The 17,629-nt window shown below is 40.5% G+C and overlaps 1 protein-coding gene across 3 annotated transcripts in view; it reads right to left on the reverse strand.

Annotated features, from left to right (window-relative positions):
- Positions 1-4,891: 4,891 nt before the first annotated feature.
- The window catches only part of HIBCH (3-hydroxyisobutyryl-CoA hydrolase), a 113,168-nt gene continuing 100,430 nt past the window's right edge, over positions 4,892-17,629 (reverse strand). For all 3 annotated transcript variants that reach the window (XM_053596684.1, XM_053596685.1, XM_053596683.1), the window contains 3 exons: positions 13,709-13,828; positions 9,833-9,866; positions 4,892-5,231 (listed from right to left, as the gene is read on the reverse strand). In XM_053596684.1, coding sequence (XP_053452659.1) covers positions 5,116-5,231; positions 9,833-9,866; positions 13,709-13,828 — 270 coding nt within the window. In that variant the 3' untranslated portion in view covers positions 4,892-5,115. The remainder of the gene's footprint in view (positions 5,232-9,832; positions 9,867-13,708; positions 13,829-17,629) is intronic.

The following is a 17,629-nucleotide window of genomic DNA, read 5'->3' on the forward strand; positions in this document are numbered from 1 at the left end:
ACTTCCTCTTTAAGTAAAAAACAGTTTCACCTTTACCCGGTAACTTTACCCAGCAACTAGCCAACCAATCACCTTATGCCCCATCTTGCTTACTCTAGCCAATCCCCAGTTAACAACTCCTCTGAACCTCCCAACAAGACACACCCTCCTTCCCTGTAATGCTTATAAGGCACAGGTTTTTCAATAAAGTTTGAGACTTGATCAGAAAACTGTCTTGTCTCCCTTTCTTGGGCCCCTTGTTTGTTTTTCTCCTTTAGGTGGTTCCTGCGTCCCCCGTTGCTGTCCCGTGGGTCGGGACATCCTGGCGCCCAACGTGGGGCGATCGGGACCCCCTGGAGGAGAACGCTTGCCTACGGAAGCCCCGGCCGGGCACCCTTCGGAGCTGCTGCTAGGACCCGCGTGCACTCCCCATTCAGATCGCCTTGGTTCACCCGCTGTGAGACGGATCAGAAGATAAGGTAGGCAAACGATAACTTACAAGATTTCAAACATTTCACCCCTTCGTCTTGGCTGTTATTATTGGCTCTCCCGGATCTAATCCACTTACCAACGCTCACAGCGCCAAAGCGGGGAAGGACGAGAGGTACCCGTTTCGGCAGTGAGAACTCCAAAACACTTGGACTAGTTTTTCTGCCTAACACTCTCTAACAAACTCTGAGCTCGCTACGTCTTATATGGTCGTCCACCACCAGGGCACTCCCAGGGACGCTGCCTCCCAAAGGCTAAGCCTGAGGGCGGTAGGCAGCTGTCCTGCCTGAGAGGGTCCGAGCAGGCGGATTATACCTGCCGACCTATGACACGCGAGCAGAGATCGTAAGACAGAAGGAGAGTGGTCACACAGAGAAACTTAAATTCCGAGTCGACTGGAGACTTGCATGAACCGAAATCCTGGGAGAGCCATCCAGCCAACATAATGGGGAATTCGCTTAGTACACATGAAATGTTCCTTGACGGTCTCAAGGGATCACTCAGAGTGTGAGGAGTAAGGGTTAAAAAAAAAGGACCTTAAAGAATTTTTTAATTTTATTCATGAAACCTGCCCCTGGTTCCCTTTAGAGGGAACAATCAGCCAAAAATGCTGGGAATGAGTAGGAGATGCCTTGCAGGACTTTTACCACACCTTTGGTCCTTACAAAGTCCCAGTTACAGCCTTTTCCTACTGGAATTTAATTCATGACATGTTAAAAGTTCATTCACTAGATCCTGACATTCAAGATGTCATCAAAGTAGGAGAAGAAGTCCTTAAAAAGGCTTCTCGCCCTCCTTCCACCTGCCCCTCTGTCACGGTAGAAGTTCCTGACAACCCCCCAGTTTCCCCTAAACCCCCGAACAGCCCCGACAACGCTCTTAAAACTCCAAAAACTATATGGGGCACCTTGTGACTGTAAGGGAGGAACAACTACAATAATAACCACCTCCCATACTAGCCAAGTTGATTGCAGCGGCAAAACCGTCACAGATAGGAGGAGGACATAAGCAAAACTGGCAGTGTGTTAATGCACCCAAAATAATACTCCCAGTTCAAAACGAACCAGGACCTTGTCCCACGGAGTGCAAAATAACTGATCAAATGCACTCTATGTGCTACAATAGTGTCCAGCAGTGCACCCACACAAACGGCAACACATATCTAATAGCCATTTTACAAAGAACTTATTCCGGCTCCTTTGGAGGTGAGCTTGATTCTACTCATAACCTAGGACACTCCAAATATGCCCAAGCCTCCTACTCAGGCACAATTGGTAAAAATGTTTACTGGCCACTAAAACCACCAATTCACACATCTGATGGCGGTGGGCCATCAGACAAGATAAGAGAAAATGCGGTTCAAAAACAAATTGAAAAAATAATTAGAGAAAAATATACTCCCCTGCAATACCACCCCTTAGCTTTACCTAAATCTTGAGACATAGATCTTGACATCCAAACCTCTGATATATTAGAAGCCACTTTCAAAGCTTTAAATAATTCCAAACCAACCCTTGCGGCAAACTGCTGGCTATGTCTAACTCTTGACATACCTATGCCCCTGGCCCTACTAACAAACACCTCCACTTCACATCTAAACAACTCACATCTAAACTGTAGCGATAGTCTACCTTTTAGAATCCAACCTATAGAATTTATAAAAATCCCTTGTACAAACCTCCCCAGAACAATAATTATGATGTAGACTTAGGAAGCATCACCTTCACAAGCTGCTCCTCCATTTCTAACAACACCTCACACCAGTGCCCCCCTCCCGGACATGTTTTTGTATGCGGAGGAAATTTGGCCTACACGGCCCTACCAAGTAACTGGACAGACTATTGCGTAACCGCCCAACTACTCCCTGATATCTCTATTATACTAGGAGATCAACCTGTTCCTCTCCCCAGTCTTGATTATATAGCTGGACATCCACGCTCTAAAAGAACTATTCAACTTATCCCACTAATAGCAGGACTAGGCATCACTACAGCAGTAGCCACAGGGGTTACCGGAACAGGAATATCTATACATTCCTACCACAAACTGTCTCATCAACTAATAGAGGATGTCTCAGCTCTTTCTGAAACAACTCACAATCTTCAAGATCAAATAGACTCCCTAGCAGAAGTAGTCCTACAAAATTGTAGAGGCCTAGATCTCCTCACGGCAGAGCAGGGAGGTATCTGTTTGGCTTTACAGGAAAAATGCTGTTTTTACGCCAACAAGTCAGGCATTGTTCGAGACAAGATAAAAACCCTGCAAGACCAGCTCAAGAAAGAAGAAAGGAACTTCGTGATAACCCCCTTTGGACAGGACTCAATGGACTTCTCCCTTATCTCCTCCCACTCCTAGGCCCCCTGTTAGGTCTTCTATTAGTCCTTTCCTTTGGCCCCTGGCTATTCAAAAAGGTCACCACCTTCATTAAACAACAAATAGACTCTGCACTAGCAAAACCAATTCAAATTCACTACCATCGCCTAGCTTTGTCTGACCAAGAACCTGACTATTCCTTATCTCATGGCTTCCCCTCATAATGAGGGCAGTGTATAGACCAGAGGTACACTTACCCATTCCTAATAAAAGGAAAAAAGGGTATGGGCACCGAGTTGAGTGCACAGCAAAGCATTGCAAGAGAAGGTCCCACAATCCTTCAACCTCCCAATCCCAAGGAGAAGTCAAATGAAGGATCAGACCCCCTCTGATTTTTCTCTGAGAGCAAACCTGGCTTGCATAGAGGTTGGTATCAAATATTTCACTTACCTCTCCTCTCCAAAAGATACCACAAATAACAAATGTGGATCTGGGAAATCCACGAGAGGAGCCAGGTCACTACTCCCTCTCTCGGTTAATGCCCACCTCCTTAAAACAAAAAGGGAGGAGATGTCGGAAGCCATATAAGGCACAGCTCAGCCTTACTTCCTCTTTAAGTAAAAAACAGTTTCACCTTTACCCGGTAACTTTACCCGGCAACTAGCCAACCAATCACCTTATGCCCCATCTTACTTACTCTAGCCAATCCCCAGTTAACAACTCCTCTGAACCTCCCAACAAGACACACCCTCCTTCCCCGTAATGCTTATAAGGCACAGGTTTTTTCAATAAAATTTGAGACTTGATCAGAAAACTGTCTTGTCTCCCTTTCTCATGCCCCTTGTTTGTTTTTCTCCTTTAGGTGGTTCCTGCGTCCCCCGTTGCTGTCCCGCGGGTCGGGACATTCTAGGCTACAATTTTCTCCTTTATGAGAAGGGTACAAGCCATAGTCTTTGATGTTTCAGCTTGGTTGGCTTTTTGTTCTTATCAACCTGAAGTTCTCTTAGTTTTAGGGGTATGAGATGAAGAAACTATAACAAGTTACAAATTAAATGGTAAACTGATCTTTAATTTAAAATTCTTACCTAGAACTTTGAATCTGTAACACCTTGCAGTTTCTTGTATGTTTTAAAAAGCACTTATTTTGTCAATAATACCAATTATTGAAGATATAAACAAAAGTCTTGTTTTCAATTAATTTTTCCTACTGATTTGTACCTTATATAAGGACAATTAACTTATCACAAACAAGTCTGATGTAAATTACAAAAAGCACAGTGTCTCTTAAGATATTGGCAGTTTCCTAATTTCTCATTCTGTCCAAATAACGAATACTGCAAATAACAAGAAATAATACTTTCACTTTTACCCTGAGAAAGTATTCTGATTAAGAAAAGCCAAGGCAGGCTCGGCGCCCGTAACTCAGTGGTTATGGCACCAGCTACATACACTGAGGTTGGTGGGTTCAAAGCTACCCAGGCCAGCTAAAACAACAATGACAACTGCAACAAAAAAATAGCCAGGCATTGTGGCGGTCACCTATAGTCCCAGCTACTTGGGAGGCTGAGGCAAGAGAATCGCTTAAGCCCTAGAGTTTGAGGTTGCTGTGAGCTGTGACACCACAGCACTCTAATAAGGGTGACATAGACTCTGTTTCAAAAAAAAATGCCAAGGCTGACATAACAATACTAGAGAGATAACTTCATAAAAACATTTTCGCTTGGCCCAAGATTTCTAATGTTTATAAAAGGAGCTCTTCTGGTGTGGTAACCCAATTATTTAAAACTACACTCTTAAAGAGGAAAATCTATAAAGTATTAACAATATAAAAAAAAGAAAGAAACCTTTCAAGGTCTTTATTTTTGACAGTACCTAAGTTTACTTAACCTATAAACCACTACCAAAAACAAAACAAAGTTCCCATTTCAATTAGATAAACTAACTTGACAGAGTCTCTAATGATCTTTGAATTTTCCCATCTTTTAATACAGGGGTTGGCAAACTCTGATAAGAACCAGACAGTAAATATTCCAAGCTTTGCAGGCTACATGATCTCTGTTGTAACTAAATTCAAAGCAGCCATAGATAATATGTAAAACAGACAAATACAGCTATGTTCTAATAAAGCTTTATTTGTGAATGTGGATATTTGAATTTCATGTAATTTTCAGAAATCATAAAATTTTAGTCTCTTACTCTTTTCACAAACATTTTTAAATGGCAGAAACCATTCTTAGTTTGCAAGCTGCATATAAAAACAGCAGGCTGGATTTAGCCCACATGCTATAGTTTGCCAGCCATTGTTCCAAAATATACCTGAAAAGGCCAGTCACCTCAAAATTTCAAATCATTGTTTCCTAGAGACTTAAAGTGATTATTCACATCTTCATCAGTAACTTCTTCTAGAGCAGCTGGTTTCCACTTTGGACTCTGGTCTTTATCAATTAAAACTGTCAAGAGAAGATAGAAATATCAGTACATTTCTTTCTGGTATTATAAGATTTTAATTACTAAATTGACAGATACTACCTTGTACTAGGCATATTTTTCAATAGCACTTTTCCCCCCAAAGTTTAAGTTTTTGCATATGTTCTATTTTTCTTTTAAATTAAAGCCCAAGGAATGTGGATGGATAGCAATATACTTTTGATGACCAGTGTAAATATTTTCTAACTTTCTCATGTCTAGCTTTAATAATGCCTATTAACTAATCTAGGAGTTAAAACATTAGAAGTCTTTTCATAGATGAAACCCATCACAAAACAGCTAAAACCAGAGTTGGTATGGTTTTAAAGGGAAGGCAGAGGAGCGCAGAGGTACCTGATGTGCCTCCCAACCTCTTCCACATTGTGTTTTGGGAGGAAAATTAATTGTTTAAGGTAGAGAGAAGGGGACTTTATGCATAATTAAACGTGGATATTGTTCTGCTGAATCCTCCAGTTCAGACAGTTTCAAGTTTAAAAAGCAGTCCACCTTCAGGTTATCATAAAACCTTTACTTCTCCTATTTCAGTGTAGTCATCACTTAGTGCAGCCACACAGTATCCCCACACGAGTTTAAGTATGAGGCAATCTGTAACCTCTCCCCCAAAAGGGAGGGCGAAGTCCATTTTCTGGTTGTGATAGTATACTGGAATTATACAAATGTTATCATTTTGGAAACTAGGTGGAGGGTATTCAAGACCTGTATGTTTTATTTCTTACTACTGCGTGTGAATCTACAATTATTTCAAAACATTTTTTAAAAAAATGTATGGATATGGCAGGAAATGTCCAACCATGCTTAAAATGTACAAAATTCTTATGAAAAATGGAAATATCTAAATATGCAAACAACACAATGAAATGGGAAAACCTAATACAGCATTCGAAGGCTAACTTGTTAAAGCAGCAATGTGGGATCCGAGGAAGGAAGACTGTCTTGGTAGGGAGAAGGAAGCTTCTATGCAATTAAGTGCGTGTACTAAAGGGTTTTAAGGTTTGTTTGCCTACTCTGAGATTCTGGTATTAGCTCATGATATTACACACTGATGTTCTGATCCCCACTGATTTGAATGTTTTATATTCTCTGAACTTTGTAAACAAAGAACAATCCCCAGACATTCTTCCCACATGAACCCTTCCTCTTTAAATCTTCTGGCCAATACTATCGACCTCCTTGGGATGCTACTGAAGAGCCAAAAGAAAGACAATATCAATCAAATTTGTGTTTTTTTATTTCAAGCTAATAAAATCTTTTACCTAAATAAGATATAGCAAGTTCTTGCCATGTAGACATCTCAAGTTTTTCAGAAAGTGTCCTAAGAAACCCACCCAAATTCCACTTGGTAGCTATCTAATTCTTCTAAAATAGCCCATGTTTATTTTCTTCTATAACCAGAAATAGTTTGCTGTAGATACTAAGAGCAAGAATTTTTAATAACCAGTTCCCTAATTTGCTAGCTTATTTTGTCTAATATACTAACATGTTTTTTATTTCAGATTAATATGAGGGTACACATGAGATTAGGTTACGATGTTTGTGTTTGGTAAGATCCCTGTTATAGTTGTGTCCCACACCCAAGAGGTGTGGCACATCCCCTTCCATTGTGCCCATCAGGTGATAGCACACTGACATATTTTTATAATTAGCAAATTGTAGCAAACATCTGATTATGCAAGATCACTAAACCATTTTACCCACAATAGAAAATGCTTTCTGAATAAACATGCATCAAGAATTTGCAGAGATAGCTGGGTGTAGTGGTGCACGCCTGTACTCCCAGCTACTCAGGAGGCTGAGGCAAGAGGATTGCTCAAGACCAGGAGTCTGAGGTTGCTGTGAGCTGTGACGATGCCACGGCACTCCAACCAGCATGACAGATTAAGACTCTGTCTCAAACCAGAAAAAATTAAAAAAAGAAATAATTTGTAGATAATTAGTGGGAAAAATGCATATACTTGGTTTCAACCTAAGTTTCTGGCTCAACCTAATGTGTCTTCTAAAAGGATTTAAATTAAGTACTTATTTCTGATATATCATGTGATATTATATCATCTCTCATCAGAGCTTAGAGAACATAACCTTTTATTTAGACAAAAATGTATAACCAGTGTCTGTACTATATTACAATGATTAATAAAAACATAAGAAAATATACAAAATACATGCAGAAGGGTATAACTTGTTTTATGTAACATAAATAACAGCTATATATAAGGATATGGATTATACATAAAAAGGAATTGTTACAAGTTTGCTAGGAAAAAAACATAAACCACTTCACTTGCTTTCTAAATATTCTTGCTTTGGAGATGATAAGCAAAAGTAAGAAGTATAGTAAAAATGTTAGAAGATGTTACTAATTATATCATATGGGTTTTTTTCCCCAGCAGTGTTTAACTGCTCATCAAGTGAAGAGTGAATGTGGGAATACTTAAGGGAAGAGTCATATCTGGATGTGTTTGCATTACTAGTAATAATTATTTTATAAGTTTGAAACAAATATTCAATTATTAACTGTTAGTAGATCAGAAATATTAGGAATAGGGAATAGACTCTGGACAAAGGGGTATAGTAATAGAGGATTGATTCGGACACAATTTCCCGGCTTTGAGCGCAAAGAGCAAGACTCTGTCACTTTAATATTCTGAAGCCCGGCATGTTGAATATCCCTCCACACCTCACTCCCCCACCCCCACCCCAACAGCTGCCACACAGCCATAGGCTGGAGGCCTTGAGGCCGTTTTCTTTCAGGGTGGGACTGTGTGCTCCAGGAGTGAGGAATGTAGAATTTTTGGGAGTGAAGAATGTAGAATCTTTAAACTTTGTCCAACACAGGAAGACTTACTCCAGACCAGATAAAAAGAAATACTTCTTTTCTTCTGTCACCTTAATTGGGCCAGAGGAATCTATATATCTGGACACAAAGCTATCAGAGTATTAAAACATCACATCTATGATGTATGACTGTGGGTGAGCTAGGATTTGGTCCTTGAGTTGGCCTCTACTTGGCTACCTTATTAAGACTCTGTTTGTATGAAAACCACATACCTTAAAACAGTAAAATGTACAAGTAAATCCATGTAATTAACATAATGAGTGTAGAGTTACTCTAGTATGTAGAAATGCAAGCACAGCAAGAACCATGACAGGAGTGTTTGCCTTGCCTTCAAGAGATTTCTGATTGTAACCCTTATGTTTGAAATAAATACAGAGCTAGCCTGATACTCGGGGCAGCATACTAGAAGCCTCATGAAGAAGACTGTGCTGCTTCCCGAATCCCCACTGCTCTTAAAACTATCTTTGTCTTTATTATTTCTCTATTAATCTGTGTAACTCTCATTAATAATAATTCCAACAGTCTCTTGCCCCACCAGGCGACTAGGAAGTAGACTTACAGCGTGTTGGGGCTGGTATCCCCGACAATCAAGTGCAGACAAGAACATGGATAATAGGGTTTGACCACTGTTCTAACTTGCCAGGCCAGTACAAAACAGGAGGAAGGGTAGGGGGACTTGAGGGCTTTTTGCTGGGGAATAAATGAATGCTGTAAGGCCTTGGCAGCAGGATGAGTTCACAAACTCACATTGCACAGGTAAATCCAGTAAGATTACCTTTCAACATATAAATTAGGGAGCAGTAACACATTGTATGAATTTTTAAAACAGCATTAGTATTTTCTTTTTGAGACAGAAACTTATTTTTTCACCCTCAGTGGAGTGCCATAACATCACAGCTCACAGCAACCTCAAACTCTTGGGCTCAAGTGATTCTCCTGCCTCAGCCTCCTGAGTAGCTGGGACTATAGGCCCCGCCACATGCCTGGCTAGCTTTTAGAGATGGGGTCTCACTCTTGTTCAGGCTCGTCTCAAATTCCTGAGCTCAAGCAATCTACCCTCCTTGGCCTTCCCAAGTGTTAGGATTATAGGCGTGAGCCACCACACCCAGCCAAAACAGTATTAGTTTCAAAAATTGATCCTGCCTTATATTCCAGATGGTAAATTTTTTAAAAAACACAAGTTTGCAAACTTTATAAAAGTTTAATATTTATGGACAGGCACGGTGGCTTAAGCCTGTAATCCTAACACTCTGGGAAACCAAGGCAGAAGGACTGCTTGACCTCAGGAGTTTGAGACCAGCCTGAGTAAGAAAGAGACCCAATCTCTACTAAAAATAGAAAAACTAGCTAGGCAATGTGGCAGTTGCCTATAGTCCCAGCTGCTTGGAAGGTTGAGGCAGGAGGAGAGCTTGAACCCACAAGTTTGAGGTTGCTGTGAGCTATGATGCCCCTGCACTCTAGCATGGACAACAGAGTGAGACACTATCTCAAAAAAAAAAAAAGGTTTAGTTTTCATGAAAAATAACTACAGGTTGATTATCCCTTGTTCCAATGGGCATGTCCTTTGGGTGTCATGTCAGTGGTCAGAATTTCTCCAATTTTGGAGCATTTCAGATTTCAGATTTTTAGACTTGAGATGTGAAACTTTACATCATCTTTAATTAACAGCATATGCTCACAAATCCTATTTACTTCATAGTTAGGAAGGAAATGCAACTATTTGTCACTTACCAGCTCTAACGCCTTCATGAAAGTCATGACCTTCCTGAAAGAAAATTGAGATTAAAGGTGGGTAATTTCTGGACACCCTTATTCCTGATGATCATCTCTCTCCTCCACCCACTTCATCCTTCCACTCCCATGGCCACAACCTGAACCATGATCAGAGACGGAGCCACTTCTGACAACCCACTTGCTGATGGTATTTGCTGAAGTATCTCTACTACTGCAAATCCTTGATCTTGTCACTTTCTCCCCATGTGTGCCAGGCCCAGTTTCATGAGTACTTTAATATGGTCACTTTCCTTTGAAAACATCCTCACCTCCCTCCAACCTTTTTCTCTTTTATACAAATCTAGCAAAATCCCAGCAACAGCTGAACCCTAACATGTACCCCTGCTTATATCTGAGCAGAAAAATCTTGCTAAAGAAAATCATACAACTGTAACTGGTTTCCTTTAAAATTCATGATCATAGATCTCAAACAGGCATGGAAAATTGCTGAACAAATCCATAATTTCTCCCCTTCTCCCCAAGATGATAATTTAAACTGTTTTCTCTCCTCTCAGCTTCTACCCCTAGAATACACTCTACTCTTAACTATATTTTTAGCTAATTACTTCACCTCCTACCTACTCCATTAGAAAAAGAGACCTCCACAACAGTCTTATCTTCCTACCACTAAAATTTCTGCAGATAACTGCACTTTCCTTTCATGACTATGGAAAAAGAAACCATTCCCCTCTCAAAGGCCAGTCCTCACCTGCATTCCAGTTCACATCCCCTCTTGCCTCCCCAGGGGGCTACCCATTTCTCTTTCTTTTCCTGGCATCATCAGTGTAAGCAATGCTGTCTAACTGAATGGCTAAACGCTTGTTGTTCAAATACCTGGACTCACATCCTTGTTCTTCTGCATATTAATCACATGACCTTGAGCTAGATTTTCTGTATGTGAAATGGAAATATCAATATACCCACCATCAGACAGCGCCTGTGGCTCAGTGAGTAGGGCACTGGCCCCATTTACCAAGGGTGGCGGGTTTGAACCCAGTCCCGGACAAACTGCAACAAAGAACAGTCGGGCGTTGTGGTGGGCGCCCGTAGTCCCTGCTACTTGGGAGGCTGAGGCAAGAGAATCGCCTAAGCACAAGAGCTGGAGGTTGCTGTGAGCTGTGACACACTCTACTAAGGGTGACACAGTGAGACTATGTCTCTAAAAAATATATATATATACCCATCATTATATTATTTTAATCCAAATCCCAGTGTACTGTCTGACACAGAGCAGGTATTAGGCAAATGTTAACTATTATAATCATCAATCCCTATTGGATCATTCCCAATCATGTATAGTGATGTTCTGGTACTTTCCATCTTACAAAATAAAAAATAAACCTCATCGATTCCACAGTCCCAGTATCTACCCCAGTTGTTTCCAGAAGAGTTGTATATACATCCTGTCTCTATTTCTTCACATCCCATTTACTCATTTCTTCTCCAGCTTTCTGCACTTGAATATCTGCACACCACTCCTCTAAATTGACTTGCCAATGTCACCCAAAACTTCAATGCTGTCAAGTTCAAAGAACACTTCTAACCTCGTCCACAGACACTCCAGCAGTGTCCAACGCTGTTCATCCTTCTCTCCTCCCTGAAACATTTCTCTCTTGCTTTGTGACACCACACTCTCCTGGTTCTCCTACCTCCTGACCCTCCCCCCACCCGCTCTCTCTCTATCCCATCACAAAATGCTGAAGTTCTTCAGGGCTCAGATCTGGCCTCTTTCATTTTCTATGGAATCTTATCCATTCAGTGCTCAACAAATGAATGTGAGTGATCAATTCCATTAAAGTAGAAGATCGTGACATTCCCCTGCAAAAAGCAATCTAGTGGCTTCCCATTTTACTCAGAACAAATGCTAGAGTCCTTACAGAGACCGGCACAGCCCTGTACCCTCTGCACAGCCCTTCCGTACACTGCTCCCTCTGGCCACATCTCTCACTCACCACCCCTTCTCCGCAGCCTCCTCACTGTTCCCAGCACAGGTAAGCACACTCCACCTCAGAGCTTTAAATCTGTGGTCCTCTCTGCCTGGGCTCGCTTTCTCGCTTCTTTCATGTTTCTACTCACAGAAGACTTCTCAGTGAGGTCTCCTCTGGGCCTTCTATCTACATACTCTATCCCATATCTTCTTTGATTTTTTTTCACCTTAATATTTATAATTATACACCATATATTTTATGTGTCTATCATTGTTACAGTCTGAAGTAAGTGTTCCAGGAGACCAGGCATCTTGCGTTTTGTTCTTTGTATTCCTGGTACCTCTAACAGTACCTAGCACATAGTAAGCACTTTGTTTACTTACTTATTCCCATAGTTGTTTTTGTTTGTTTGTTTGTTTTAGTTGTTAGTTGTTTTTTAATCAGTGCTAGTGTCTTCCAAACTTAAATCTCTAATTCATACCTCTAACCTCCAACTCCTAAATGTATGTATTCTTTCCCTCCCATCCATCATCAGATCCTATCAATTCTATCTCCTACATTTGTTTCAAATTTGTTTACTTTTCTCCCTTGCCACCAGGCAAGCCTAAGACACTACTACTTCACGCCTAGATCACTGCAGTAAACTCATGTCTGGTTTCTATTTCTATTTTATTAATTCATTCATTTATTTATTTTTGCAGATGAGGTCTGTCACCTGGGCTAGAGTACAGTGGTGTCATCATAGCTCAAACTCCTGGGCTCAAGTGATCCTTCTGCCTCAGCCTCCAGAGTAGCTGGGACTACAGGTGCCCACCACCACACCTGGCTGATACATCCACTCTGGGCACCCAAAACCTATCTGTACTCAGCCATAATTACCATCTTAAAGCAAACTGAATCAAATGAAAAATCAGATCACTCCATATTAAACCCAAGATGCTTTTTAAGATACTCATTTCTCCTCCTTTAGGTCATGATTTTAAAGATGTCTTCCCTGATCTACCTAAATCAGGTTTCCCTTTGCCTCCCAACTCCCTGCTGTCCCTGCAGCATCCTCTTCTATCAGCAACCCTGTGTGTTTTCTTGAGAGCACTCACCACAGTTTATAATTATTTTATACTTATTTTGTTTACTTGTTCTTTATAGTCTCAGTAGACTACACTTCATGAAAACAAAGGACCATTTTCTTATTCAACAACATAGCTAACACTCAGCACGGTGCCTGGTACATAATTAACATGTCTGCTGAGAGAAGGAAGGACGGAATCAATCAATGTAGGTAGTGTACTAAAAGTGCACCGGAAACCATGGACTGACTGTGAGGTATGCAGTAGAGTGGTCCAGAGCATTGGCACAGGGGAAGGCTGCCTGATTTCACAGGCCACATCTTACTTAATAGGTGCACGACCTTAGGCAGTTTACTTCTCCACTTTAATTACTGTCCACTTTAATTATATTTACAATCAAACTCTCAACATTAATTAAAACATGTAAACAGACTAGTGACTTCCATTTGTGCATTTTATACATATCTACTTATGATAGCCTTTATTTTATCAATGAGGGAATTCAGATTTAGAGTTTATGCTTTGCCCAAAGTCACAAAGACCTTGCCTAAAAAAATGGCTCATTTCTATTTTGAATTGCCCAGGAGGTTAGAGCACTTCTCACACTTACATACAAATGTAACTGCTATTTCATAAAGGCTTAATAACAATAAGGGTAGTAATACTTGCATATCTAAAGCTAACTGGCCTGCTATGTTTTCACAGAGTAAATCTGCAGGTAGTTTTTAATGTTCATGTTTATATTAATAACGTATTTAAATGTACCGTACATGTTCTACAATGAACACTTATTACTTTCATAACTAAAAAGTGACAATTTTAAAAAAAAAGATTCTTACCAGACAAGCTTGACTTAGCCGATACTCCATAGTTAATACTTCCTGCAAGTTCTTTGAGGACCCCTCCATGAGTTGCCTTAGTGTAATCTTTAGAGATGTTGGAGACATCTTATTAATTACCTTTTGGGGGGAAAAATACTAGTTTTAGGCCAACAGCTCCTTTATTGTCTATAATAGACTGAGTTTCTATACAAATCATATTAAAATATGCCCTTTAATAGTACTTTCATATGCCAAAGTTTCATAAAAGATTATACTTTTATCTAATCCTGCCAAAGCACCAAAAATAAAAGTTTTCTAATCTGTTGCAAAAACAAAACATTATTCTACAAGTAAAGTAAATTCTGTCCCTGTAACTCAAGCAATAAAATTAACCTACATTTGTAGTTTGTCTGGCATAAATTATCCCAAGTAGCTAATTAATAAAATTAATACACACTTTATAAGCTACTCAGATTCATAGAGGACATTTTATTTTACAATGTAAAGAAGGTGAAGAAGCAGAGTTACAGTAGTTCTTCCTTCCCAATTTGTGGCTGTGGAAGTGTCTTAACTTCACATAAACATAAATCTACTTACCGTGGAAGGAAGGAAAGAAAACAGGTCACTGTGAAGCCCTTTTCTAGGGTATTTAAATATTTAATAAAATGAGAATCACAGACTTGCCACCTGTCTACAATGCTATGTCACTCCTTTTGAATGTACAAATCCTACCACCAGTTCCTACATGTGTGTGACTGTAATGGCAACAGCTGCTGCAAGAGGTCATTACGTGCTGCGCAGATCTGATGCCTGCCCTTTCCTTTGTAATTGCAGTGCATAGCTTCCAGGCTTATTGTTGAATGGTCTCAAAGGTTTGAACTTCAATGAGTTCCTACAATTCCCCCCTTCAGAATTCTGTGCTCTTTGTAGCACCAAGTCTGGCAACCAGATTCAAGCAACAGACTCAACAGACAGGACAATATATTACCTAGCAGGTGCCAGAGCTTAAATAGAAGACCACCATGGGAGAAATTCAGGGAGATTTAGTATCATAACCACAACCACAGTACTGCTGGTGAGAAAGAAAGAAATCCGATGAGGCTGTGAGGACGAGCAAACAATAGCATCTCTGCAGCAGTCTGTAGAGCACTGTGCTGCGAGGCCCCTCCCTTTCTGTAGGCTAGAAGATAATGGATCCATCTTCCTGACAAAAATCACTAGTTTTCTTTAGTGAGAGCAATACCTGTATTATCTCAGGTGAACCCCTGGCAGAACTTCATTCATGATGCTAAAAGATGTCTCTAAGGAAGTGATGCAGCCATCTTCTGGCTTTTCTTTTCAATTTTTTTTTTTTTTTTTTTGTAGAGACAGAGTCTCACTTTATGGCCCTCGGTAGAGTGCCCTGGCCTCACACAGCTCACAGCAACCTCCAACTCCTGGGCTTAAGCGATTCTCTTGCCTCAGCCTCCCGAGTAGCTGGGACTACAGGCACCCGCCACAACGCCCAGCTATTAAAATGTTTCTTTTTTTTTTGGTTGCAGTTCAGCCGGGGCCGGGTTTGAACCTGCCACCCTCGGTATATGGGGCCGGTGCCTTACCGACTGAGCCACAGGCGCCGCCCCTAACTTCTGGCTTTTCTAATCCACAAGGTCAATGGCGCTGCACCATCAGCACTGCTGTGGGATGCGAGCCCACACTCCCTCAGCACTACCACTATGATAGAAAGCTGCTTATGCTTTCTACTATTGCTTGGTTTGGAACTTTACGTGTCATTTGGAATTTTACAAACCACATAAATCTGTCTCTTGCTACACTTCCTCAGTTGGATACCAAGTAATTTCATAAGAAAGGCCCCTAACGGTCCCATTTATCTGTGTTTGTCTTATACATACATAAAAAAATGGAAAAACTTCATTTAAAAATCTATTGGTTCAGAGACTTAATGAAATACTATTTAAAGATATTTTCAAAGGTAGGCACCATAAAAGAAGAAACTGGTAGACTGACAAGTCCAGAATCCTTATGGTTTCCAACCACTCTTACCATGCTAGCAATTTAGCACAGAAGCTTACGGTTGGGACTCTGGGATTAGACAGCTCTGGGTTGGAATCCCAGCTCTACCATTCTCTCCATGGTTGGCCTTAGTCCCCTCATTTGTAAAATAGGGATAACAACACCGTCCACCTCATAAATGGTATGGCAGTGCAGGACAATGTAATGTGTCTGAAACCGATCAAAACAGGGAAGAGAAGGAATATTTACAGAGCAGGTATTCTTTACCCCTCAGGGAAGTACTTTCTAACATGTTTAATCACAATGTGGGAAAGGGCATGGCATACCCACTTTATAGATGAGCAAACCAGACTCTAACATGAATTTTTCCACAGTCACTTAGAAAGTAAAAGAACTGGAATACAAACCCAAGGCTGCTGACTCCGAAATCTACCTACCACCACATGAGGATACAAAAGTAGTCAAGAATGTAAAAGGCTGCAGGGGAAGTTGAAAAGACAAAAATAAATAAATAATAAGAGGATCCTGGATCAGGTAATAAACAGAAGTCAATATAAACCTGGCTGTATAATTTTGATGACAAGAGGAAAGTTAAAGTCTGGATGGTAGCTTAAAGAACAACAGGATCAGGGAAGGCCTTTTTTTTTTTTTTTTTTCTTTTTGAAAATAGTGGCAGAAGAAAATGTGTCATTAACTCGAGAAGGTAAAATTGAAGATACTGAAAGAGGGAGATGATTGATAGAATTAATTCCTAGAGGAAGCAGGAAAGGATGGAATGTGATCACAGATGGGCTGTTGCCCTTGGTAAGGAGAAATTTGTTAGAGGAAATTAAAGAAGGGAAGATGAAAAAAAGTTAAAGGAGTACATATAATATACGGTTTCAATCATTAAAAAGGACACACATAAGACTATTCTGGAAAATCCAATAAACGATTAAGACTTGAATCTTTAGTTATCCCAAAAATGTGTACTGATGAAATTCTGTGCCCACATAACTTAGTGAATACATTTCTGTTTCTTATAGAATACTGGTCTGTGTTTTGGCAGTGCCCGTAACTCAGCTGGCAGGGTGACAGCCACATACACCTAGGGTGGTGGGTTCGGACCTGGCCCTGGCCAGCTAAAAACAACAATGCAACTGCAACAACAAAAAAATAGCCAGCTGTTGTGGCAGGCATGTGTAGTCCCAGCTACTTGGGAGGCTGAGGCAAGAGAATCGCTTAAGTCCAAGAGTTTGAGGTCGCTGTGAGCTGTGATGCCATGGCACTCTCCCAGGATGACAGCTCGAAACTCTGTCTCAAAATAAATAAATAAATAAATAAAATAAAGATCCGTTGTTTGAAGATTAGTGGGGAAGAAGATTAGTCTCCTACTATCCAGGAACCAACATCTTTTTCCTTTATTAAACGATTCAGATTTTCATCTCGATTCAACAATATACTGATCATCTATTATGCAACAGACGCCTTAGGGAAGACAATAATAGACAGGACATTGTCCTTGCAGTCAAAGAGCATTACCAGCACTATAATCACTACCCTTTAGAGCGATGCTCTGTCTCAAAAACAACCAAAAAACCTAATTAAAGGAAACCTAACTAGTTGTAACCTAACTGAAAGGAATACATAATAAAGATGTAGGATGGATACACATGGGTGAATTTTGCAATCCTCTGAATAAAGGCTATAGGATACAAAGGCTACTGACATGCTATGAGATGAACTTCTAATCCTTCGGGGGCCAGTATGGCACCTTACCCTTTTGTTAATTTGTCATATCTATCATGAAAAATTCTCTGTGATAGGTGCCTGGGGACACAGGGATAAGGCGGCTGTCAGGAGCTTATAGTCTGTGCTAGGTACCACTCAACAAAGCAAAAAGACACAATAGAATAGAGACAAACAAATAGAAGCACACAAACCTTT

The sequence above is a fragment of the Nycticebus coucang genome, chromosome 7 (genome assembly GCF_027406575.1).
Source record: "Nycticebus coucang isolate mNycCou1 chromosome 7, mNycCou1.pri, whole genome shotgun sequence".
NCBI classification, from domain to species: Eukaryota; Metazoa; Chordata; class Mammalia; order Primates; family Lorisidae; genus Nycticebus; species Nycticebus coucang.